The sequence below is a fragment of the Typha latifolia genome, chromosome 2 (genome assembly GCF_019914945.1).
Source record: "Typha latifolia isolate L0001 chromosome 2, TyphaL0001v2, whole genome shotgun sequence".
Classification (NCBI taxonomy): domain Eukaryota; kingdom Viridiplantae; phylum Streptophyta; class Magnoliopsida; order Poales; family Typhaceae; genus Typha; species Typha latifolia.
Window position 1 is genome coordinate 1,984,953 of NC_133087.1, and position 26,187 is coordinate 2,011,139.

Here is a 26,187-nt window from a genome sequence, read left to right on the forward strand (position 1 = left end):
ATATTTAAAACGATAATTTTAATGGGTACAAGTAGGAGGAGTACAGTGCGAAAGCCATAATTTAAATAATTTATACTTGTACCCAAAGTAAGAGAGTGCTTCTGTCCCCCACTCCGCTTAATCCCTTCAAACCCCAGCAAAAAAACCACCCCCCCACCAACCTGGATACAGCTGTGTCTACTCAATTACTTCCAAATAACTACACAACTTACTGGCTATAGTTAGTTTACCACATCTCATTTGTGCCTCTAATCTTTCTCAGATTAAAAGTGGGCCCAATTAACTACCAAAGTTGAAAAGAAAAATTAGAAATAAATGAGAAAAAGAGCGTATTATAACAGAATAATTATTTTAGAAATTTATTTTAAAAAAAAAACACACTCTACATTTTCTTTTTATTAATAGCTTTTTGTGCAGTTATGTGGTAAGTGTAGGAAATCCTTCTCTGGCCTCCCGTGGGCCCATGCTCATGTGAAAGAAAAAGGTACCGTTTCGCTTCTGTGCTCTCGTGCTATAACAGGCGGTTCGATGTCGTGGGGATACATACCGGTTCGGGTTTTCGAACCGGAGCTGGAAGGACGTAAACAAAGCCCGGTTCGAACCGGAAGGCGGGTTTCCCAGAGAATCTTGCCGGAGACTTATCTGGGTGTCAGTTTTCGAAAAGAGTGAGGAGGAGAGAGAGAGCCTTGGAAATCGTGCGGCAGCTAATTAAAAATTGTACATGGTTTTTTTTTGCCCGAGTTGGTATGCACGTGTGTTGCACGTGATTCGGTAACGGTTGCGTACAATGGATGAAATGATATGGAGATTATTGTATTAATATTAAATGGAGGATTAGTTGTTAGTTAGAAAAAGTTAATTTGATGTCTGTTTTACTCCTTGTGTCATTTATACCTACTGCTCGAGATGATCACAGGCATTATTAGCCGCCATGCGCATGATGGGTTGCGTAATTTCAACTTCCAAGCACCCATGAAGCCATGCAGCAAATAATAATATCTTTTTACATAATTATCATTAAAATTTATAAAATATCATAACTATTTTTCTTGTACTATGATACTATGATACTGGTAACAATATATAGCTTTAAAAAATATTATGACTAATTAATACAAGGGCAATATGATATTTTGCTAACCTACATCTGGGATTAATTAAATTTAACTAAAAGGATGACAAATTTAAAAAAGATTTAAATGATTTTCAGTATTTCGAAAACTTCCCATAATAATGTTATGGCCGGAAATATCTAAACATCGAAAATATTTTGTTCCAAACTATGAGGAAAGCTACTGTTGGAGTCCCAATCGATTCCACGCGGCGAATAGAGTTTGGCCATCTGAATCCAGTCTTCCATCAGATGTCTAAGTGCACTAACTTTGGAAGGTAACCAAGTATTCCAGTCTTCCAAGTTCTTTCCCTCTCATGAGTTGCTTGCAGAACTAGGCGAGGTAAAGAACGGATAAGGATCACTAAATATCTCATTTGTTTGAATAGTAGATCCGAGTATATATATAAAAGATACTATGTTCCTTTATATGTAAGTGGAGCATATCATCTTTCCAGTTCTATGTAATTTTCGACCACAAGACTTGTTAGCAATAAATGTTCTCTTGGATCTCATAAGATGGCAGAAGGATAGTTTGCTACGTGTATAATGCGCTGTTATTTCTTTTATTCCTCTTCATCTGCTAGACCAAGGGCATGAGAAGGAACTTAATTGGATATCGTTCGATGGGATATGCCTGCAAGCTAGGGCATCATGCGCCGGCAAAATGGATTGGATACTCTTTGGACTAATCAGTGCTAGAAATCTAAGGGACTATTTGAACATTCTCATTCATCCCCATAGATCTCTTGTAGTCTTGTACCATGTTTGACCTTTGACCCAGCAATTCCAGTCCATGAACTTGACCCAAATGACCACAAGCTTTGGGGTTCCTCCATGCCAGGCCATCTCCGTAACTCCAGGAAATGCCTATCTACGAAGCAACTGAACAAGTCAAGCCGCTAGAGATAAGGGTTGATAGCTAAGATAAGGAAAATGGAGAGAATAATGAATTAAATACGAAGTTATTTTTGACGTGATCATCAACTTTTTCATGATGGGGAAATCTGATAGAAGTCCATCTCAGAATGGTCGTCATCGTCGCCGTCAGCATGATCGCCACGCCGCGCGAGCATCCACGGCGGATCCTATTCCTCCATGCCAAGGTGGATCAACGCCTATCACGAGAATTTCAAACGCGAATGAAACGAGGACACCCCGAGCTTACTTTAAATAGAATATATGTGGAGAAGAGGATGACACCTTTGCTAGAAGGCTTCATCACAGCCATAGATGCAATGCATGTCGTTGTTTTGATAGCGCCCCTTCCATTTATAGCGTTGTGAGCTTGCATGTAACTTGTCACAGTAGCCAAGCTAATGAAAACCACTAATCTAACTTGTAGTGCTAAGATAATCATTCCATTAAACCCAACCCTGCACCAAATTAGCAGCTCAGGGGACCACTTGGGGCATCGCAACCTCTCTCGTTTAGACACCTAAGTTAACACTAAGATGCTTTTTAATGGCGATAAGCCTTGGTCTACGGAGGGGGTTAGGACGATAGATACTAAGTTTGGCGGGAGAATGAGACTTCTGAACCGTGGCTGCACTCGTGCGGTCACGTACGCCAAATATATCATACCACGAATCATCACTTGCCATCTGTCCACGTCGAGCTGGAACAACTCAACACGTTAAAGTAGGAGTAACCCACCATGGGTTATTGAATATTTGAATTAATCCACGCTCACGTGCTAAATTGGAGGAAAGTGGAGGTGAAAGGGGAGGAATAAAGTAGAATAGGAGGGGGGAGAATAAAATTGGAGGACGTGGAATAGCGCAGTCTTTATTTGGAGAACAAATTAGCCCTCTCACAGATTTTATTTACTGAAATAGACCATCGCTCCAAATCTGAATAACTAAATAGTATAATTTAATGTAGTTGTTAGTGAAATATTAAATTTATTAATTTTTTTCTTTCAACGTCTTACACAAAATTTACTCAGCATGTTACGTACTGACAACTATAATAAAAATAATTTTTTTTAAAAATGTTATATTTATGGAATTATTTATTTTGGTAAATAAAATTTAGAAGAGGGTCAATTTGGTCGAAGCCCAAAGAGTCCACCTCCATCTTTTTGCTAACCAGTGGAAACACTCCAAATTTCAAGTTGAGTGTCGCGCTCAACTTCTGACCGTCTAATGCGTATTAACTCCATCAATCAGACGGTCTAGATCTCTCCGCCGGCGGAAATTATCCCTCCATCCGACGGGGTGAAGTGTGTTCAGGACTAGTCCAACGGCCAGGACGAAACCACAGGTATCAGTTCTACTCCATATCGGCCATAGACATCCAGATCGACACGTGTCCGGACAGCTGGCAAATGACGCTTATCGGTGGCGTCACATATTACTCGTTTCGTCTTTCCCTTGCCATACGAGGGGACTAACGATAACCACGAACCCCATTTGTTAACTCCGTTATAACCTTCGTAAAATGACGCCTATGTCCCAAATGGCCTCCACTAGACGACAAACTCCGCCAACGATAAAAGCACCCCCTGCTCCTCTCTCCCAAAAATTTCAATTCCTCCCCTTCTCTCCCCTCATCCTTCTCCTCCCACGTAAAACTCAAGAAGCCCAAGAAGCCAAACATGGTCATGTCTAACCCTGCCTCGCTTCCCCCCGGCTTTCGATTCCACCCTACCGACGAGGAGCTAGTCCTCCACTACCTTCGCAACCGGACGGCGTCGAAGCCGTGCCCGGTTTCGATCATTGCGGAGGTTGATATATACAAGTTTGACCCATGGGACCTCCCTGGTTAGTATGATCACAGCTAGTACGGCCTGGTGCACTCAATATTACCTTCATTTTTTTTTCTTCTTCTTATAATTAGCGTGTATTTTGATCAGAAAAAGCAGTGTTTGGCGATCGGGAGTGGTACTTCTTCAGCCCTAGGGACAGGAAGTACCCGAACGGCGTGCGGCCGAACCGCGCGGCGGCGTCGGGGTATTGGAAGGCGACCGGGACGGACAAGCCGATCCAGATGAGCAAAGGGAATCACGAGAATATTGGAGTGAAGAAGGCGTTGGTGTTCTACAAGGGGAGGCCACCTAAGGGGTTGAAGACTAATTGGATCATGCATGAGTACCGCCTTGCTGAAGCCCAGAGTAGTAACAACTACAGGCCTATGAAGTTTAAGGACTCTTCCATGAGGGTGAGAAGATTTTTCCAAAATTTCCTTACACAGTAGTACATGTTAGATATTTTTCTTTAATCTCTACCAATCTGCAAGAGTTTTTATTTTTATCTTTATCTTAAAAAAAGAAAAAGGAATATGGGTTTTGCAAGAAAAGGACGGCAGGTTTCAAGTTGATTAAAATGGCATAGTTAAGTTGACCCACATCCTAATGCGAAAGGAAAATTCTGCACTAATGTCAGCACGATGGTGATGCGCGAGAAAAGAAATCCAGTGCAGTTAGCCTAACTTGTTACTAATATTTTTTTCTTATTCTCTTTCCCAATTGCAGTTGGATGACTGGGTCCTTTGCAGAATCTACAAGAAGAGCAGCCATCTCCCATTAGTGGCGCCAGCTATGGAACAGGATCAAGATGACTTGGTCTCCGACATCCACTCGTCGGGCTTTCGCGACGTCGTGCAGCAAAGCAGCGTCAGGCTGCAGAAATCGTCATCGATATCGGAGTTCCTCGAAGACTACTCATCTCTCTCGCATCTGTTTGACAATATGACTGAGATTCCAGCGCTTGAGCATGGATACATTTCTGCACAACCGAGCCTAAACCAACTGTTTGTTGATGACAACAACAATAGCAGCAGCAGTGGCAATAACAACTTAGTTCACCACCAAGTGACCCAAATAGGATCCTCTGCTCCAATAGCTCAACACCCTTCGAAACGCCAAAGAATTGCGGAGGATTATTCGGAGGAGGGAAATGGTCTCTTACATCCTTCTAAGAACCAATTTGATGGGTTTCAGTTTCAACAGAGCTTGCTAAGCCAGCCTATCTATAGTCAGCAGATGCTGCTGAATCCTAACTTGGGGATGCACTGACTTACACATTGAGATCATATTTAAACAGAAAAAGAAAAAGAAAATCAAAGATGAATCTTTATTTATGAGATGGACCCATTTTTTGTGTGGAGTTTTAATGCAGAAGGCTTCGTCAGAGACTGAGCACGAATATTTGATGGTGTCAAAGACTTTGTAAAATCCAAAAGATTGCTTGGAAGGTTGTTATATGAATTAGAGGAATAGGATTGTAGATCACATGTGGTTTGAAATCTTAATATTTGACTTTTCTCGTTCATCTGATCAATTTCACAGTATATAATTGAACAATATAAGCATTGACAATCACCAATAGTATAGAGATAGACTGGGTTTTTCTTCTGTTGATGACTGTGATGTACGACAGGGTACAGTAGTAGTACTTGAATGGTATGGCAATCCTTATCCAGAAAAAATAACTAAATTATAATGTGGGAATCATTGGAAGATAGGGATAGGCTCAGATCACCTGGAAGGAAGAATATATATATATACTCCTAAGAAGTACCTGATATAATGGATAAGGGTTGCAATAAAATAAGCCAAAAGAAAATCACTTTATGTGCATAGTAGTCTTAGGCTTTATAGTGTTTTAAGATGAGGGTGCTGTAGAAGCCAAAGTATGAAGTGAATTTGAGAATTGAGTGCCATAAAATTGATGCTGACAGTGATCTGAATGTAACATCCATTGCATTTGAAAGCATATTTGAGTAACTGGTACAATGTGAATCCAGTTCTGTATCTGGATATATAGTCAAACATTGCATTTGAATTATATTTCATAATTTCATACATAGACAACTAAAATTTCTACCCTGAGATCCTGATAGACAAAAACAAATTATGCAACTCCACAGGTATTCACTGTTCAGTAGTTGGATGTCATGTCATGACAAGCAAATGAAGGAGAATTCAACGTGAAGAACACGATCAATTCTTGAAACAGTTAGTGTAGAAGCAGATGATTAATACAGTGCAATCATGTTATCATAAGTTTTAATAGGACATAGTCTAGCATCCTATGAAATACTTTAACATTTTAATATGACATAGTCTGTCTAGTTTTGATAATAATACAATGACAAGGGACTTATGGATTGACAAAATTGTTTTGTTCGGTCTGTCTTATTTCCTTCAGCAAACCAAGCTACAGTAGTTAATAACTCTCTTATAAGATAAATACCAGTTTACTGGTGTTAGATATTGGTATATCACATTGGTAACTTCTTAATAGAATTAAATCAATCAGGAACTTGCATGGAAAGATATAGCAAGAAAAGGCGGTTCCAGAAAACATGGTTATCCTTTCGCTGCGCGAATAATCCCATAAGAATGGACAGCTCTGAAGAATAAACAAACTCCATTCATTGTAGATTTAAGCATGTTCCATGCTGACCATAGATGCTTTCTCATCATTCCAAGCAGAACTTAGAATGTTTTGCTTACCCAAGACAAAGTAAACTTGTCCTTCTTCACACAATCTATACTTAAAAACAAATGAAACAGGACACTTTCCTTGCGAACAACGCAATTGCTTTGATATAATTAAGCAGCTAAAGAGCACAGACTATTTTTCTTCCACTACAATTGGTCCAACACATCATTATGCTAACTCTCAAGTTAGCATCAGTTGTTTGCAGTAAGGAAACATAGATTAAGAAATATAATTATCATGTCCATGCATAGATTATGTTATCTTTACACCTAATCCTGACCTCAGACCAATAAAATTATCGCGTTCCGATTAGTACACTAATGTCTGCAGTCATCACAAGCTCTGCCGTAATTAAGCATTCCACCAAATGGGTAGGTTTTCTGGAGGTTGACTGACCATTCACACGTAACAGCATATCACTGTCATCGTCTTAAAAAAAATAAGTGAAGTTAGAGAGAATTAAAAGAAAACAATGCAATTAGTGCGCGATAACTCAACTGTTGATGATTGTTCACAGCTGGGAGACAAATGAAGAACAAAGACGTAGAACGTTGGTCTTCTTTATGAATAAGATACATTACTTCTGAGCTCATTAGAACTCTAATGCATTATTTATGTTATCCTTTCAGCTCATTTGACACCCCTGTTAAAATCTATATAAATACAGATTACTCCTAGGGATTAACTTACAACTCCTATAAGTTTTCTAAGTTATAGAGTAGCTATATAACACATGTTATATCTGCAATGATCATAGATCAATTATGGAGCATAAGGTCAATACTATTTCTAGTATAACGGCGTTCGACATTACGCACATCGATGTGATGAAAAATCAAGGTGGTCTAAGATCCGAATCAAGCCAAAATTGAAGTACTTCGGCATCTGAAATTAATCTCCGAGATCAAACTCTTTGATTCCATCTGAAATTATTGACTCAATAGTAACCGTAGACTGTGAGAATAGATAGACATAATAGAAGGCAAAAAGGGATGTAGGATTCAAGATCTCTCTCTTTCGTTTCTCCATATATTCATATTCCATGGTTGGAAGTTTCGGCTTCAATTTTGATTAGTTTGGTTTTTAACATCTAGAGGAAATAATATTTTAGGCCAAATAGAATGGTTTTAAGCTACACTAATATAAAATAAATGTCAAAACTACAAATCCTATTAGTTTTGACCTTAATTGTTTTTTTTTAATCTAAGTTTTTCATTTGTAAAATATTTTAGAAATAAATCAATTCTAAAATAATTAGTAAGTCCTCTTTGTTATTCTTATGAGAATAATTAGTTATTTATTTTAGAAATAAATATTCTTATATTCGTTTGTATTATAAAATAATAGTGTAATAATAATTTAAAGTGATATAAAGTGAAGAAAAAAATTGATATAAAATAAGTCAATGGTAAATTAGTAATTAAGTAAGTATGTGATATAAAATGTAATATTGATGAATAGTATTTGTATCATAGAATAATATTATTATATTATAAAATAAAATAAAATATTTAAAATAAGAAAAAAATCATTTCTGAGATTATTATAACTATTTAAAGACTGATGCAAAAGACCAATAGATATAAGTCCTCTTTGTTATTCTTACGAGAATAATGAGTTCTTTATCTTAGAAATAAATATTTTATATTCACTTGTATTATAAAATAATAGTGTAATAATAATTTAAAATGATATAAAGTGAATACAAATTTTGATATAAAATAAGTTGACGAGATAAATAATAATAATAAATTAGTAACTAAGTTAGTATGTGATATAAAATGTAATATTATTGAATAGTATTTGTATCATAGAATAATATTATTATATTATAAAGTATAAAATTATATTTAAAATAAGAAAAAAAACCATTTCTGAAATTATAACTATTAAAGACGGATGCAAAAGACCAGTAGATATAAATTTAAATTTATATCGGATAAAGCTCGAATACGAAATTGGATCCGAAAGGACTCGCTAAAATTGGTGGTGGGTTTAGAGGTCAAATATATCGTCGCCGTTTTCTTAAAGAAAAATTTGGTCCATAGACAGACCTATTGCCGGCTTCGAATAGAACGAAACCCACCTTAGCCTAAGACTAGAATTTGGGCCGTTTGGGCTTAGCCCATATTAATCAGGCTCCTAAATTATTCGAGCCCAAATAGTTTATCCCTTTCTGATTGGATGTACGCGAATATTCCATGTAATATATAATTTTACATTTACGATTTTGTCACCATGTCTCACTAACTCTCAATGTTTTTATCCGAGGGCATTATGTGAAATTTTATGAAAAATTCCCTACATTATGGACTTATTCTAGTTTGAAACAGGACCCCCATCAAAGAACTACCTAATGGAAGGAATTGAGCAATTAATTAATCACCTGACGTTTAAAAGCCATAGACTTTCTAGCAGGTGTTTTTTGTTTAGTAGAATAATTAGTTGTTGTTTGTTCCTAATTCCAAGCGGTTAAGAAAAAGTTACAACAACTTAGGTCACAAAAATGATTTAATAAGGAGCAGTTGGGGATTATTACGCTCTTCTGGTACTAAAAAGGATATAGAATATTTTTTCTCTTCTCTCAATTGTTTTCAAAATACACCCTTATTTTTATCTATCTATAATTTAACTCCTCCTAGAGATTACTTTGGCCTAAAGTATCTTTACAAAATTCAAACTTTTTTTCAAAAATAATTTTCCTTAGAATATTTTAATAAACTTTTCTTATATAATTGCCTCTAAAATTTCTAAAATATTTAAATAGTCACTACATTCATCAATATATTATAATTGTCACCGAAATTATTTATCTCTTTCAGACATATAATTTTGTCAGTTAAACCTTACAAATCACTGTTAAAACTAAATTTAGATTAATAAAAAATTATTTTCCCCTTAGATAAATAATTTAAAATTATTTTAAAGTAATATCTCGATAGACATATCATTGTATACGAGGAAAAAGAATCCTATTTTCTTCTAAAAAATTTAGTGACGTATAGTATATATAATCGTTCACATAGTTGGTTCTTTTTAACCACACTTTGATTTCAATGCAGAAGTTCTGTTCACCCAGACCCCTTGCTACTTTCAATTTCCAAACAACTCTAATGAGAAAGAAGAAGATAAACTTTAGTTGGTATAAAGTATCAAATGAATTGCTCCCTTTGGATGGAATAAGTGTTAAAAAAATTATTATAAAGATATATTTATTCCCTGCTTAGATGAAAAAAAAAAAATAGGAGGGAAGATGGGTGGAAGAAATATCTTCTCCTCTTTAGATATGTGAGAGAATAAAAAGAAAAAAGATTTAAAGAGAGAGAAAAAATAAGTCTTTATTCTCTATACAAATAAAAAATAAAGAATAAAAAATTTATTTCTTTCTCTTGTCTCACTAATCACTATGCTAAAATAGTTTTTTTTCTCAACGTTTAGTCACCGACGTGTATAATAAATATTATTATAAAAAAATTACACGCCGGTGTAAGTAATTAAGTTGCAATACCTATTATTTTAGCGTAGTATTTTATGTGAACAAACAGTGAAACTATTTTATTTTCTCTGTATTTTTTTCTACTCTCTTTATCTAAATAAAATGTTAATGTAGCTAATAAATATGGCAAAATTAGGACAAAATAAAAATAAAAAACGTCTACGAAAAAAAAAAACTAGAAAAGAATATAAATTATTAGGGTTCTTTTTGCACATTTCTCTTTTAGGACTTTATTTCAGATAGCAAAGCACTAGTTTGATGACCTAACTAAGAACTCACCCCTCACCAAAGCACAGGTGTTTTTGGTTTGGTAGAAGAATTCATTAATTGTTCTTCGTTCCTAATTCCAAGCATTAAATTACTTTTAACTCCTGTAATTTTTTTTACTAATTCACTCCCTATATTTCTGACTAGGAAAAAAAATAATTTAATCATTTCGTAAATTATTGTATTTGTCAATAGGGGTGTTAATCGCAATATCATTAAATAGGGTGTTTTTTTAAAACTTTCCGTAAATTTTTTATTGGCATTTGTGCCACCGTGAAAATTGTTTGGAATTACTAAATTAGCCTCAGCGAACACGACAAGAGGAAGTGTCGAGGCTCGTGAGAGTTTCAGACCTCGATACCAGCGCACAATTCCTATTCGCTGTTCGCTTAAACACCTCACCAACTTCCAATTTCGGAACTGCTCCACTCTCCTTCCCCTCTCCCTGGCTTCGCTATAAATATACCAAAAATCCCCGGAGCACTTCGCAAAAACCATGGAATTCCCCCACCACCATCACCACCACCACCACAGCAGTGGCGACGACGAGGAGCGCCGCCCTCCTCCGCCGCCCTACGGCGGTGATGGCTACGGCCGGCCTGCGTACGCTTCCCCTGGTTACGCCCCTCCCAACTTCTCTGGGGTCCAGCATGTTAGCCATGAGAGGCATGGGGGAAGTGGGGGGCTTCCGAGGCAGCCCACCGTGAGGATCTTTTGCAGGGCTAACGATAATTATAGCCTCAGCGTTCGGGATGGGCAGGTTGTTCTTGCTACGAGCAATCCCAATGATGATTACCAGGTGAGGACTTTTTTTTCCCCTTCTTTTTCCTTCTTTTTTGATGTTAGTATTCGTCGATCGGTTGTGGTGCGAAGTGGGTTTGTGTCAAAATCTAATCTTTTCCATTTGGGACGTCGGATTTCTCGATGTTGTTTGACGATTCTGTTTTTGTTTTTCCCTCTCTGGGTTTTGGCGTTTTGTCTTTGTTCTCTTGATTGGATTCCAACATCTTGTTATCTTTTCGGATCGATTGCAGCACTGGATCAAGGACATGAAATACAGCACAAAGGTGAAGGATGAAGAGGGTTACCCAGCCTTTGTTCTGATCAACAAGGTCACTGGCCAAGCTCTCAAGCACTCACTTGGACAATCCCATCCTGTAAGTTTCTGGTGATCGCTATAATGTACTCCTTTCAACATGAATCCCTTTAACTTGCATGGCATCAAATAGTAGCTTCGATCTCACTTACTAATTGTGAAAAATGTATTAAAATCTTGTGTTAGGTCCGACTAGTTCCTTACAATCCAGACTACATGGATGAGTCAGTCCTGTGGACAGAGAGCAGGGATGTGGGTCATGGATTCCGCTGCATTAGGATGGTGAACAACATCTACTTGAACTTTGATGCATTCCATGGCGACAAAGACCATGGCGGCGTGCATGATGGAACTACTCTAGTGCTCTGGAAGTGGTGCGAAGGGGACAACCAGCGCTGGAAGATTGTTCCTTACTGTAAAACATCTATTCAATGTCTTATTCTGCATCGGTTTCTTTTTCTCTTTCCAATATCTCATTCCCCGTTTCATGTTAATCTAATTGCAGGAAGAATCAAGAATGTGATGGAGATGCTGTCTGTCTTCCAGAATGGTTTGCTTCTACTAGTAGTTCTACTTCGCAGAATAAGTTGCACATTTGAGGAGACAAATCTTTGCTCTCTTGCCTGAGAGATTCATCTATGTATCTCTGTGCTTAGTATGTGTGGTTATTTTTTTGAGGACATATGCTGTTTAATTAATGTGGACTGTCTCTATCTATGATATTGCCATCTTTTTCATCAATTTCTCTCTCAAAAGTGGTAGCAAATTAAGCCATGAGGAATCATTACCTGAATGGATTGTGGATTACTTTGAAGTGATTCATGTGCACCATTTTCCCATATACAATCTTTTCGCTGTATCCTGATGGTTTTTTTATATGCTCCTCGCTGTTCACAAGGAGATCTTTATTTATCCATTCACATGGTTCTGGGGAATTTCCTTAGTCGATTACTTTAACTATATGCCAAGACGGCAAGATGAGATAAATTACAAGAGGGCTGCTTATTACTTGTGATCCTTGCCAATATATGCACACAGGCATATAAATTGAGGTGCTTCTACCATTATGAAATGATCCTCCCCCCCCGGGTTCTTAATGCCATCCATATGGCATTCTCTTAGATCAAATGAAAAAGGAAGTAAGTATAATGAGAACTATTAGATGTACAGAGTTGAGTTGACAAGTCAAACACTTCCATAAACAATAGAAAATCTCACAACTTGAATGCTTTCTTTATATAATTATCTGATTTTTTTAAATATTATTCTTGCCACCACATTGTGAAAAAATATCATAATTGGTATTAAAATCATTGAGATTCTTTCAAAAAAATATTTTTAAAAAAGTTTGAAAGAGTGACAATTATGTAAATATCCCTAAATAGTACTATTGAACAGGCTTTTGATGTGGGCCGAATACTTAGAACGATCAAATCAACTTATATTAATGTCTTATGAGCTGAATAGTTATTCTTTGTTGCAATATACGACTTACTTTCTTCTGTGGACGATGAGGTACATAACCATGGACTTGTTTTTCCCTTCGTTAATAACTATTAAGCAGCTTGTTTACCAGGCTAATTGTAGATATTATTCTATCTCGAATAATGTAATTTATAATGTGAGAATTGAATAGTTATCAAAATGTTTAATTAAAACTCCTCTCCATGACTTGATCTGAAGAGTCGTATCTATAGATAGGTATATGATAGTATCTACATACTAATAATACATTTTAATGTCACTTGTTTTCAAACGGTCACGAAGTTTTAAGAATATGAAATAATTACCAAATCAAATAATTTTAGTGATTAGTGCCGGTCTTTGAGCCATTTATACCCATATGATATCCTATTATTAGTTTGACTATCACTAATTCTAGAGAGTTTATTTAACAAGCAAGTAAACCTATTAAAATACTGTTGAGACAGTTCCCAATATACTCCCATATTAACCAAATTTAATATAATAATCATGAGAAAAAAAAAATTTAGAATAGGTTTATATTTTAAAAGACGAGACTCTTATAGCTCGAAAACAGTGCTAATCATAAAATCACTAAAATATAGGGTATGAACTGAGAAATTCCCTTCAAAATCTATTTCACTACAGTTGTCCTTACGTGAAACATGCACCACGTTTGATTAGAAAGGTACTTAGAGTGACGCATTAATTTAAGCATTCAAACCCCATCTTAGCACCCAAGTCTTGATAAAAAAATAAAATATAAACAATAAAGAATTCGTAGGTCGGATATATATGATCGTATAAATAGACTCCTACTAATACTTCACCGACACGTGTTAGCTGGCAAGTCCGTTTCTTGCGGGTCTCCATGTGTCACTATTCTGGAATTCTACTCGAAGATTTCATTTTAAAATACCCGGATCCAATTAGTTCACTGGTTGGTTAAAGGGGGAATGGCTTTATGCCAAATCAAAGTAAAGCATCTTTTGACTCTAATGATCATCATCTTAATCAAAAAACAATATTATCTTAACTAGTCTCCACGTAATTTTATGCCACTATTTAATTGAATGATAATTAATAATAAATATATGTGATGGTTATAATTTTGTAGTCTAATTCATCCATCTAGAATCCAATGGGCACTTGGTAGTCTAATTATTATTGATGTATTAATTAGCGTAAGCGGATGAAAGAAATTAGAGGATATATATATATATATATATATATATTTTTTTTTTTCTAGAATATATGAAGCGTTGTCCTTTGACGGTGTTAAAGTCAAAAAGAAAGGTTGCCAAACTCTGCACTCGTTGATGTGGGATCCACGCGGTTCCTACTTCGCGAGTTATTTGTTCATAATTTATTATTTATGATCTATATATAATTAAATATTACGTACATTTAGTATGATTCGAGTTGATTAGAGTCTCTATGGTAACTCTTATTTTTATGAGTAATTATAACGAGGATAACAACACTAACCGCGAAGCATTTTCCCGTTCGGAAATCGCACGCCGGAGTGACGTGGCACCCGTGGCGTACCACGTAGTTGAATCTCGTGAGCACCGCTTCCGGATCTTATGGTGAGTCCAGGGAAATGACACGTCACGATGCCGTCGCTTCCAGATAAGCGTGGGGTCACGCACCAAAGCAGAGCCGGCCGTTGTAACCTTTTCCCCGTCCTCCTGCCTCCTGCGTGACGTGGCAACCCTGGCCTCTTGGCTAATCTTTTAATCTCCATTTTTATCCTCGACTTTGTTCTGAATTAGTTGTCCTGCGATAGATTTGATTCCGAAACTTTGAACCCAGACTTGTCTCTTATGATCTTAATTATCTCTTCCCTCCTGACTATTTTTTTTGTACCTCTCATAATTACGTGACAGTGAATTAGTTAATGCCTCCATCAGTCCTTGCTCTAGATAAAGAAGAGCTCCTTTTCATAAACTGTCGTCAAGTTTGTCAAAGAGTATACTAGTACATATATATACCTAGATATCGAGATGAAAAAAGACTTGAGATCGAGACCAAGACAAAACAACATATGTTTTTATTATTGGACGGAGTGAATAGTATAACAAATGGTAACCCCCCAATGAGGCTTCTTCCACAAGTGCCTTAGCCAACAAGTTAAACTATAATCTCTCCTCCTCTATTTAAGTTCATCGCTTCCTTCTATTCACTTCTTTCATAAAAATCCACCTACAATTCACTGCTCGCCTCGGTGCTCCTCCATAACTCTCAGTCACCCCTTTCCTGTTCTCCATAATTTTCTTGTTCCACTTCTTTTTTTTCTTCTTCTTCTTTTTTTTTTTTTTGGGTTATTTTTTGTTTTCTAGAGATTTGGGTTCTTTAGACGTGCAAGGATGGAAGATGTTTCAGTGCACAGCCAAAGGGACGAGTGCATAGACTTGCCTCCTGGCTTTAGATTCCACCCCACAGATGAGGAGCTCATAACCAGCTACCTCTTGCCAAAGGTTAGGAACCATAGGTTCATTGCAAGAGCTATTGGGGAGGTGGATTTGAACAAGTGTGAGCCTTGGGAACTTCCAAGTAAGTAATTATACATATACATACATATATATATATATTCATCCATCCTAGCTCTCCTTATCTTTCTATCTCTTGTAGATCTCTTCTTCTTAGTTGGGGTTTTCTTTTGTGTGGTTAAATTATAGGCAAGGCTAAGCTGGCAGCTGAGAAGGTGTGCTACTTCTTTTGCCATAAGGATAGGAAGTACCCAACTGGGATGAGGACCAATAGAGCTACAGAAGCTGGGTATTGGAAGGCTACAGGCAAGGATAAAGAGATCTCTAGGAGAGGATTTCTAGTTGGCATGAAGAAGACCCTTGTGTTCTACAAAGGGAGAGCTCCCAAGGGAGAGAAGACCAACTGGGTCATGCATGAGTACAGACTTGAAGGCAACTTCTCTTGCTCTAATCTCTCCAAATCTTCAAAGGTACTTTAGAAAGATATATAGATATCTAATCTTTTGGGCTCTCATATCTTTTGTTGCCTTGTTTGAAGAATTTAAGTTCTATGAACATTGCAGGACGAATGGGTTGTGTGTAGGGTAATTAACAAGCAGGCGGGGATCAAGAAGAGCTCGATGCCTAACTCTATCGATAACGATGATCTCTTGCACCCTACTACATTGCCCCTTTTAACTGATCCCTTCTACGCCAACGAGAATGAGGGTTTTGATCACTTCAAAGGAGTTCCTTCTACCTCCTCTCCTTCCCTGCCGCCTTCTTACCTGATCAACATGATGAACTTGGACAATCTACAAGACATCAACTACCATCATCTATTGATCGGCTCAGGAAATCTGAGTCAAAATTCACTTTCGTACCCTCAGATGCCGCCTTCCGGGCAGTACTTCTCGCTCCCGGGGTCGTCGACAAATTTGGACTACTACTCGCACCCCGAGAACACGGTGGTCGAACAATCGCCGGAGGCGATAAGGAGGCACTGCAAGGTGGAGCAGCAGTCTAACACATCGCTAGTCAGCCGTTCGCAGGACACGGGATTGAGCATTGATCATAACAACACGGAGATCTCCTCGGTTTTCTCCAAGCAATACGACGATGATTTCGTCGATATTGTTTGGAGGTATTGAACATATCAAAACATCAGATTGGTTTGCTGCGGGTAGTTCCATTAGTTCATAGGTTTAGAATCTGCTTGTGCTTTAGATATATACTGTAATATTGCTGTATATCTATACTGTTATATATATATATAAGCTTGAGATTATTCTAGTATGTATACAGTTTGAGAACTTATATAGAGGGTTTAGATCACGGTGTGATCGCCACGATATATATATATATATCTTACATCTTTCCTACTTATCTTCTATATATTAAACTAATTAGTGTGTTCCTACACCAAGGAAGAGGACTCAATAGCAAACTTAGAACAAGGAGATGATGATGGATTGCTATGGAAAGGAAGTGGAGGAGTTCAGTTAAAGGTGAGGGAAGAGAGAGAGAGGGAGAGAAGTTGTATTCATGTGATTTGCTTGTCTTAATAGCTTACTTTCCATTCAAAGCAAAGCGTTTCGGAGAGGGAGGAGGAGGCCCACCTCTTCTTCTTTTTTTTTTTTTTTTTTTTGGTTAGCAAATAGCCCACCTTTGCTGCATCAAAATCCGGAAAAGAGTGGAAAGCGAATATTCCCTCCCACGTGCTATTTTCTTGACCTTGGCTCGGCTATTACCTATTAGCTGTATCTTAGCTGCTGTCCTTTTTTTTATTTTATTTTTATCATTCCGAGTTTTAAAAATAACTTTTGATACACCTACTACTACTACTACTACTGCTGCTGCTGTCAGTCTTGTTACGTATAACTATTGCCCGCTTGGAAGTAAAATTGGAAGCTTAAAACTTGCAATATTAAGATTAGCGAGAAGTATGTGTGGCATGACATGGCAAGTTGGATAGCAATAAGAGGTAGCCTTGCAAGTTACAACCTCTACGTGTGGTGGACCTTGGGTGGCATGGTTGATAGGAGGACTTAGCAAGTCTTGCAAGCCACAGCTTGCCTTGCGATTTTTCTGTCATAAAACTGACACCTGTCTGCTTCGAAAACAGTTATTGTAGCCGAGCCGGTTCAAAGCCAGAAGTTTGAGCTATTCGGCTCCTACCAACCTTGGCTTTCCGTTATGCTCGGGTGGGGGCCAGATGACTCTAAGCTTCCCCCGCCACGTCACCATCTCGTCGATCCCAACGCCCCCATATGTTTATTTCAGTGAGACATGCTTCCCTGGATTCTTCTCTTATGGTTATTTTATTTAATCGGCCTCTTAATTAAGGGTTTGTGTTTGGATTAACTAGTGTAATATATTATCACCTCGTGTCTATCACTCTCACCATCAAGTTTGACAAGGCTTCTAGACATACGCATATCTCAACCTGCGTGGCAGATTTTTTTGGTGAGTCACGTCAAGATGGGCCCAGTTTTTAAATTATGAGATCCGATTTATATAGTTAGGTCGGATTTGAGCTTGATTACAACTCTAATGGATAGACTGGATATGATTAAATGTATAATTTATAATTTAATATATTATTGTGTTTGGATAAGGCCATAAGGGTTATTCTGTTGTTAGTGGAGCGGGCCGGACTCAAGCCCGACCCGGTTGCTTGACGGAACGATGGGTCGGGTTACAATTACGGACTTAGGCTTTTAAAAAGAACAAATTCATGGGCCGGATCGGGGTTGGAGTTGGGCCCGAGCCGAGCTGAAGGATGGTTAGGTACTGGCATCAAAGAGGGGAAATTTAAAAAAAAGAAAAGAAAAAGATAGAAGAAAACCCCAGGGAGATCAGCAATGGCGAGCGTGTCGTCCTCCTTACCACCCCACGGTGACCCTTTTCCACCGCCGCCGCGTCCACCACCCAATCAAGAGGATCTCTCCAATGTCTCCTCCTCCTCTTCGTCGGCGGCGACGCTTCTTGTTCGCCATCTCCCGGAGGCGATACCCCACGAGATGCTCTCTCGTCTCTTCTCTCACTATGGAGCTTCCAACGTCCGTCCCTGCGCCGGTGGAAGGTATGAAATTACTCGGGCTCTGTCGATCTGTTTGTCTTCTTTGCGATTCTTGCGTTCTTAGGCTTTGTTTTCTCGAAATGGCTTGCAAAAAGTAGTTTTCATGTTTAGACATTGTGATATAGTAGTTCTAATTCATTGACCGCGTAACTCGAGGATACAAGGGTGACATTACCTTGAAAGGGTAGCTGATATCTCGTGTGCAATATTGCTGACTTGTGGCTTTTCTAAAATCTTGCTCTGTTCACACCGGCAGATGAAGCATGGAACTAGACATGAACTTAGTTATAAAAGTAATTTAGGAAAGGGCATTTACTTTGGGTGCATATAATTCTATGTGGATCCTAAACTTATCCAGTTTTATTCTAATAAAACTATTAATTTATTTGCTCAAAACGAGATCCTAGACGAAACACAAAATGCTTAAGAGTTGGAAGCGCAAGGAACAAATCCAAAAGCTTTCTCTGTTAGTTTGATCTTTGATGAAATCATCTGCACATTTGGATCTGTTGCTGAGAAATATACCCCACATTTGATCTGCTCTGTATTTAGACGATTAGAACCATATTTTTTATATCTATTAAATGAGATTGGGTCTAGTGACCCACGTAATCCTTTCCTTTCTTAAATTTAAATACTTTGACAATGACTAGGTCTTGCATGCTGAACTACTCTTCTCCATGTTCCTTTTCTATCCAAATAACTGAATAAGGTTTTCAGCATTGTAAATCTTTGTTAGGCTCCTTCCACAACACATGGATCAACTATTAAGTAACTTTGTTTGCTAGTTGTTATTCATGTCTCTGCGGAGCTATCTTCCATTGTTGTTTTGATATTGTTGTCTTTTTTTCTTAATTCTTTTTCTAGGTTAAGGAATTGTGCCTTTGTGGATTTTAAGGATGAGGCCTTGGCCACCCAAGCAGAGTCACAATTAAACAGGTGCTCATCTGGGACATCCCTTAATCTTTACATTTGATCATTTTGTGAGTTCACAATTTCACACCTTCGATGATGGATATTGTCTTTTCCTTGCAGAATTTATATATCCATCATGAGTCATGTTCCTTTTCTTTTAAGCTTGACATATGCAAGAAATGATGCCTATAGCTATTTGTTTAGTGTTCTGTTTTTCTTTTTCTCATCCTTGTTGGCTGTGGCCTGTGGGTGATTATTTAGGTTGAGGTTTCTGGGGAAAGTCATATCAGTAGAGAGAGCAGGCCAATCAAATGCGAAGATCTCAAGTCAACAACATCAAGATAAATTGGCAAAAGACATGCTTCATCCCCCAATAAAAGACTCTTTTACAAACCGTAATAACCTGACATCTGGAGGTGAACCAATTGCTCCAAGACTTGGTGTGGACTACCCTTTTCCTCCTCATCTTGAGTATGTAATCCATTGGGTGTTTTTTTTTTTTAATGCATAATATTGAAACAGACTCATTGAATATAATTATGAGGATCTACATTACAATGCATGCTCGAGTACCAATTGATTTTTTTTGTCTGTAAGAGGTTTTGCACTTTTTATGTTTTGATTGGTTTTCTGGAGAAGTTCTGGTCGAACACTTCTCTGCATGTCAAAGAAACTGTCCACTGTTTTGTCTTAGAGGAAATTTGGGTTCTTGAATAGTTGTTTGGATCTTTTTGGGAAGATATAGTTTCATTTCACCAAAATATTTTGTAGGGCAACTTTTCAGCTGTTGCCCCAGAGAGCAGGAACTCCAGTTCCTTTTCAACTCTCTTTCTAAAAGTTGGTTAATGGATCTGACAGTTTAGAAACTTATAATTTTTGAATTTTCGTCTTTTGCAATTCCTATTTGCAAATCGGCAACATAGCCATGTAACTTTGGGACAAGGGGTGTCTCCTCACAGAGCAGGTCGCAGTGAGAAGGTCTGAGCGACCAATATTCTCTCAGCTGACCCGTGATTATCTCTTTAATGACACTTTATATGTAGAACTTCTTTGTCTTAGCTGACTGGTCTTGTTGTTTTATAGGTATGAATACCCACCTCCTGATGGCAATATACTGACGAATATTGTCAATGCTCTGATTGCTGTTCCTCGTTTTTATACCCAGGTTTGAAATGGTCTACTCCTCCCTTCTGATAACATGTTTGATTTTTCAGTAGAAAAATAATTTGCTCAAATATGTTTGATAAATTAATGCTATATATTTTATGAAGGAAACTGTTGTTTTTGGCAGGTTTTACATTTAATGAATAAGATGAACATTCCAGCCCCATTTCGCATGGCGTTACCAACTCCACCTCTACCTCCCCAAGTGCCTGCTCCTCCTCCACCACCACCGCCATCACCCCCTTCTAATACAGAAAAACTTAATGATCTCTCCAGTGATGAGTCTGAGATGGAGTCCTCTGAAGTACTCACTTGCAAGCTGTAGATTTTATATTTTTGTTTAGTTCCTTTTCCTTAACAACCAAGTCTTTTATCACGTTTCATTGTGTTCGGCACTGCTAGGAAGATATTGATGTTCGCGGAGGAAAGCGTTCTAGGCGAGAAGCAATTTTTGGCCCTGCAGTTAATAAAGATGTGGCACCTGAAACTGTTGGATTGAAGCCTTCTGCCTTGGTACCAAAAGAGGTCCCCATAATAAAAAAGAAAAACCCAGTGCTAAAGGTTATTCATTCTTTCTTAGGGTTTCATTATCAAAACAAGTTTAATCCTTGTCAGTTTGTGATTCAATACTACCCTGCAGATAAAAATTGGCCCTAAGGCAGCGCAGAAGGAACTTCCTGATATTGATAGTAGCACAAAAGAACTGGAGCCATCAACAGAGCATCTAGAGAAAAATCATTATGCAACACCTCAAGAAATAGAGAACGGAAAACTGCCCCCAGAAGAAATATTATCCCTTCCCATGTTCAAGGTATTGGATTTTTATGCTACTTTCTTATATTTATGCCGTTTAAGAACAATAGCGATGCAGAAGCATTTTGAGCATTTAAGCAGTCATATGATGAGATACATTGCATTTTTATCTGTACTTCCTGCAGTTTATTCCTTACATATGAATGTTTGATCTCTGAGTTTTATATTTCTCACCAAGGTAACTCCTTCACTTGCTGGCAGTTGTTTCTAGGTATACACTAAAGCAAGTATGCTAAGTAAAGAAACCGGGGAGGTCTTCTTACATTTTATGAATGATTGAATTAATTTGCCTAGGGTTAAATTTAGTTAGCTCTGAGGCTTAATTATTCCAGAGCTATAAAACACTTTCTAGATTGAATATGCACCACTTTATCCAGAGTATGCCAGCTGGAGGGATTTTCACAGAGCTGTTCTTAAGGTGCACGAGAATACTAGGTTAATTTTTTTTTTGGTTATGGATGTGTATTTATCACTTATCAGAACAAATTGAAAATATTTTCTTAATTATTAGTGTAACAGGTGATAACTAATTTATGACAGACAAATTAAAGCCTTAAAGGTACACTGAAACATATATATTTGCTGTATTTCTTTGGTATGGGTTCCTTTTTATATTAAGATTGTTGTATCCATATGGTGTCATGTTGCACTAGATCCTTGTTGATGCTTTGGCCTTCAAGTATTCAGGCTCTTTTCCTGTTATAGGAATTTTTACTTGTTAATCCATGGAAAAAGAATGAAATTTTGGCATGAAAGTGATACTGGTAGTTCATTTGTTTTTGGATTACTGTATTATAGATTTTGAGTACATTGCTCTCCATTTTCAGAACTACACTCCTGGGAATCCTGCTGCTGTTCTATACATCAAGAACTTGGCCAAAGATGTTGTGATTGATGACTTCTATTTCATATTTGGTAAGCCATTCTACAATGTTGAAGCAATGATTTGAGTGAAGTTTCTTTTTGAAGATTGTAGAATCAAATTAATTTTGTTAATTTCAATTTAGCTCTCTTTATACTACTGCTATTTTTCTGCAATTATTTTTACTTCTGTTTGTGTTGATTATGTTTCAGTTTTCTTGTTAAATGTTTCTTGCAGGGTCACTGTTTGAAAGTATGGATGCTGCTAGATCTGGTTTAAAAATAAAGTTAATGCAGGTCAGATATGTTCTGTTTTGTAGTTGCCATTTACAGTGCGAGTGCTTATTTTATATTTTTTTGCTAGTTGCTTAGTTTTCTGTCTTTGTATTCCCCCGATTCTCCTTGGTAGAATCCTTTCACTATTCTGATCCCATCCACTATTTTCCATTTACTATTCATGATTAATTGATTATGCTCCATCTGATTGAACTCGTAAGGTTTTGTTTCTTCATTCAATTTTTTTTTTCTTGTGACCATCTTCGGTCAGCTACTCTAATACTTCAACTTTTCTTCGAGCTTAAGAGCTTAGAAATATCTTTGTACAATAATATATTGAAGTATGCTGGAAATGTTACTGCTGGTCTTGCAGGGTGATTAGTTACCTTTCAGATAGTTTTATGTACCTTATCTCTAGTGGGTCTTTATGATTTGATGGTAGCTCTCTATTGAGCTCTGGTCTCTCAGTTGTGGCATTTCAGTTAGGTATATATGGCAATGAGATCTGTGAAAATGGGTAACCATCGTAGTGTCAAACCACCCCGGTTATCCTAGGGAAATTTTTTTGGAAGCTTGAAAGCCTATAGTTGCCTAGAGAACTACCTGTGCCACTAGGAGTAAAATTACCTGGAAAGTTTAATGTGCTCATGTACTTACTGTTATTTTAAGTAATATTTGATAAATCTATTAATTTGAGCACCTTGGTCTCATGTAATTCATCAAGAACAAAGACATTAGCATGCCTTGATCCATGATCTTGCTGACTAGAGACATGCGGATAGGTGGTGTGTCTGCCACAGCCTTGGTATTCTGATGGGAAGGGTAAGGGTAAGGAGGTTATTGAAGAATGTTACCAAAGGAACTTCAAACTTATTGGAAAATTGAAATTCATTCAAGATCTAAATGATTTGCGTAAAGAGACTTCATATGTTTGATTAAGGCAAGGAGACTTGAAATAAGCCATATAATGAGCACAGAAGATGTGTATATAATTCTTTTTATGTCTGATGTGGATATTGTAGAAAAGATCGAAAAGTTTAAAAGCTAATCTGAGCTTTAACCTGAAATTGATAAAAGTGATGTGAACTTATGAAGGTCTGATCAGCTTGCCAGGAGCCACTATGAAAAAAAAAAGAGCTTATGAGTAAAACATTTTTATCTTCCTCCTAATGGTAGATCTGACAATATTATGTACAATTAAATAAGTTTTAAATTGCATTTAGCAATATCTATGAAATCATCATCTCTAAAGTACATGATGCAAAGTTAACCTTTTGAAAATCTTGATTTTTGGAATTGGAATTTAAAATTTGATAGCATGAACGTCCATCTTACTTGGTGCACCAACTTCTGAAACTTGTTTAGTCCCACTATTTTTCAAAACTCATCCTTACTGTGAACCGCTGTGAGAGCCTTGGTGGAATCTGTTCATTCCTGGATGTACCTTGGCAGTTTTGACAGCTATTATGTTTTCAAAATTATAAGAGATGTAGCATTTGCAAAGTGAATTTGTATTAATTTTCTCCATGTCTTCTTGATGAGCCATATCTTTGCTGTTCTTTTTATTATTGTATACAGCCTTCCTGTATAAATAGGTAATACTTATTGCTGGATTTTTATTGGTATACTGTCTAGTCTAGCAGCACTGATGAATGCTTATTCATTTATTTTCCTTGCATTAATTGCATTCTCTTAATATCAGGAGGGACGTATGAGGGGTCAATCATTTGTGACATTTCCTTCAGTCGATCTTGCTCAGCATGCCCTGGTTTGTTTGTTTATAAGTCTTTAGGGCAATCATATATGGATATACCTCTTTGGAAAAGAATATTAAATGACATTTTGTTTTGCATAATTAAGTCATATACGACGTTAGTTACTATAGATACATTAACAGTTTTTGGTTTCTTTTCTACTTCATCATCTATGGAACAATGAAATGAACTGTGCAAGTTCCTAATACCTGATGATTTTACTATTTGCAGAATCTAGTTAATGGATATGTATTCAAAGGAAAACCAATGATCATCCAGTTTGGGCGAAATCCTGCTGCAGGCAAAGCAACCTAAGGTGAATTATCTGTAGCGGAGGTTCCTTAAGATGATCTTAGTCAGCCAACATCAAATTCTCATGAAAATACTATTTAATATTATAAAGCATGGCATGCGTATTTAAAAAATCTGAATTAATTTTACGGTTCCCAAGTTACACGATTACAGCATATATGTTGGTAGACATGCAGATCTATGTGAACATTTGTACTGCATGTCCATATTTGTCTATCTACGCATGGTATTATATCATCCGGGTTAAGACTACATACATCTTGCTTTCCCTACACATTGATAAGAGCCCTGTGCTTCAGGAGCCCATATATCTTAGTATGGTGTCCTTTCCTCACTCACAATTTTCAATCAATATGATCCTATTGTTTCTTGGGATCACACACAGAAGGGTGGGTCAGTAATCCTTGTGACTTTTACATAATTTGCTGTCTTAATATGGAGCTTTACAACCTTTTGCTTTCTTTATTATTTATGTCTCATGTAAGTATTAGATTGTAAAGTACTGGAGTTTCTTTTTTGTGCGATGACGTACTGATATCTGATTTAGTAAGTATTTTCTTTCAGGCAATACTCAATTCTTCCATAGTGTGCACTTTGAACTCAATTTACCAGAAGATGGGCAACTATCTGACTGCTGCTCAAAGCTGTAACAGCTACTCTGGGAAATAGTGCCACTAGAATTATTTGAGCTGCTTGACCAGTTCATGAAACCGATGCTCTTATGTCTTGAGTTTCACCTGCGCAAACGGGAGACACATAGGGGAGAATCATCTGATAGAGTAAATTCTGAAGCTGCAAACAATTTCTAACTCATGTAATGCGTATGCATATGCCTGTACTCAATCAATTGGCTGTGTTCTTTGTTGCATTACACTGTCATATACTCTCCTACTATGGTACTGTAGTTATATCCTAGATTAAATGTATACATGCGTAACATTTTGGTGATTGTCCAGGCTGTTACTTTTGCTGCAGTTGAGGAGGCAGCATGTATATATTCTTTGGGCTGTTAGATAATCACATCTTGGTGAATGATGGCACTGCTGCAGTAGTTTTCTGATGGCATGAAGATATGGTTCGAAAATGAGCTTATTTATGAAGCTTCTGCAATGCATTCTTATGGCACGGAGGTATGACGATACGATTCAAGATTATTTTTGAAGCAGCAACTCTGGAAGTGTTTTTGAGGTGGCATTGTACAACAATAGCTACTTAAATCGCCTCGTCGGGAGGTTCAGCAGGAGGGTTCATGTCCAGATAATGTGGGAATTTGTTAATGCTACAAACAACTTTATTACTAACTAGCTACTGAAATTTCTTCCAAGACTTCTCTTGTAAATGTTATCAGAAAATTACTTTCTTCGTTTCCCTGATGTGAGCTCATCTACAAACTGACAGTATAAGTCTTTCTTAATATTTTTTGTCTAATATATGAATCACATCTTTATTGTCAGAGCTATTGTTAGGGAGTCCTCCCAATCCCAAGTTCTGGCCCCAACCGATAAAATAAAAAATTAGTACTAAATATATTTTATTCTCCGTACTTATACAAAAAAAAACTTAATCTTATATATACTTTTTAATATTGAATTAATTTTTATAATTATGATAAAAATAAAACTGTTAAAGAGTTTCTATTTCACTCACGAGAGCTC

The 26,187-nt window shown here is 37.1% G+C and overlaps 4 protein-coding genes across 7 annotated transcripts; all 4 read left to right on the forward strand.

Annotated features, from left to right (window-relative positions):
- The first annotated feature begins 3,647 nt into the window (after positions 1–3,647).
- Positions 3,648–5,385, forward strand: LOC140782125 (NAC transcription factor 29-like). The gene is made up of 3 exons (XM_073128524.1): positions 3,648–3,876; positions 3,969–4,273; positions 4,587–5,385. Exons 1-3 carry the CDS (start codon positions 3,711–3,713, stop codon positions 5,127–5,129), a joined length of 1,014 nt encoding a protein of 337 aa, XP_072984625.1. The 5' UTR covers positions 3,648–3,710; the 3' UTR covers positions 5,130–5,385.
- A 5,267-nt stretch (positions 5,386–10,652) lies between these two features.
- Positions 10,653–12,161, forward strand: LOC140781899 (ricin B-like lectin R40G3). The gene is made up of 4 exons (XM_073128187.1): positions 10,653–11,123; positions 11,359–11,481; positions 11,607–11,835; positions 11,926–12,161. Coding segments are annotated over exons 1-4 (657 nt in total). The 5' UTR covers positions 10,653–10,820; the 3' UTR covers positions 11,928–12,161.
- A 2,912-nt stretch (positions 12,162–15,073) lies between these two features.
- Positions 15,074–16,651, forward strand: LOC140782424 (NAC domain-containing protein 92-like). The gene is made up of 3 exons (XM_073128976.1): positions 15,074–15,440; positions 15,566–15,846; positions 15,940–16,651. The coding sequence occupies exons 1-3, from the start codon at positions 15,254–15,256 to the stop codon at positions 16,504–16,506; spliced, it is 1,035 nt and encodes a 344-aa protein (XP_072985077.1). The 5' UTR covers positions 15,074–15,253; the 3' UTR covers positions 16,507–16,651.
- Positions 16,652–18,104: 1,453 nt separating this feature from the next.
- On the forward strand, positions 18,105–25,960 carry LOC140782422 (U11/U12 small nuclear ribonucleoprotein 65 kDa protein). 4 transcript variants are annotated; one of them, XR_012107872.1, is made up of 13 exons: positions 18,105–18,440; positions 19,305–19,376; positions 19,614–19,823; positions 20,436–20,517; positions 20,644–20,820; positions 20,919–21,077; positions 21,157–21,327; positions 22,157–22,244; positions 22,429–22,487; positions 24,169–24,234; positions 24,452–24,536; positions 25,097–25,346; positions 25,489–25,960. XR_012107872.1 is itself a non-coding variant. In XM_073128974.1 (12 exons), exons 1-11 carry the CDS (start codon positions 18,220–18,222, stop codon positions 24,533–24,535), a joined length of 1,389 nt encoding a protein of 462 aa, XP_072985075.1. In that variant the 5' UTR covers positions 18,105–18,219; the 3' UTR covers position 24,536; positions 25,097–25,960. The 4 variants fall into 4 exon arrangements, 2 of the variants coding, with proteins under 2 accessions (XP_072985075.1, XP_072985076.1); XR_012107873.1 differs by lacking the exon at positions 24,169–24,234; XM_073128974.1 differs by having other exon boundaries at positions 25,097–25,960.
- The last annotated feature ends 227 nt before the right edge of the window (positions 25,961–26,187 follow it).

Coding starts and splice junctions, on each gene's coding strand:
- LOC140782125 (XM_073128524.1), top strand. CDS start 3,711: ATGGTCATGTCTAACCCTGCCTCGCTTCCCCCCGGCTTTCGATTCCAC. Junction 3,877..3,968: donor TGACCCATGGGACCTCCCTG/GTTAGTATGATC, acceptor TATTTTGATCAG/AAAAAGCAGTGTTTGGCGAT. Junction 4,274..4,586: donor TTAAGGACTCTTCCATGAGG/GTGAGAAGATTT, acceptor TCCCAATTGCAG/TTGGATGACTGGGTCCTTTG.
- LOC140781899 (XM_073128187.1), top strand. CDS start 10,821: ATGGAATTCCCCCACCACCATCACCACCACCACCACAGCAGTGGCGAC. Junction 11,124..11,358: donor ATCCCAATGATGATTACCAG/GTGAGGACTTTT, acceptor GATCGATTGCAG/CACTGGATCAAGGACATGAA. Junction 11,482..11,606: donor CACTTGGACAATCCCATCCT/GTAAGTTTCTGG, acceptor ATCTTGTGTTAG/GTCCGACTAGTTCCTTACAA.
- LOC140782424 (XM_073128976.1), top strand. CDS start 15,254: ATGGAAGATGTTTCAGTGCACAGCCAAAGGGACGAGTGCATAGACTTG. Junction 15,441..15,565: donor TGAGCCTTGGGAACTTCCAA/GTAAGTAATTAT, acceptor GTTAAATTATAG/GCAAGGCTAAGCTGGCAGCT. Junction 15,847..15,939: donor ATCTCTCCAAATCTTCAAAG/GTACTTTAGAAA, acceptor TGAACATTGCAG/GACGAATGGGTTGTGTGTAG.
- LOC140782422 (XM_073128974.1), top strand. CDS start 18,220: ATGGCGAGCGTGTCGTCCTCCTTACCACCCCACGGTGACCCTTTTCCA. Junction 19,377..19,613: donor GCAGAGTCACAATTAAACAG/GTGCTCATCTGG, acceptor GTGATTATTTAG/GTTGAGGTTTCTGGGGAAAG. Junction 21,328..22,156: donor TATCCCTTCCCATGTTCAAG/GTATTGGATTTT, acceptor CTCCATTTTCAG/AACTACACTCCTGGGAATCC.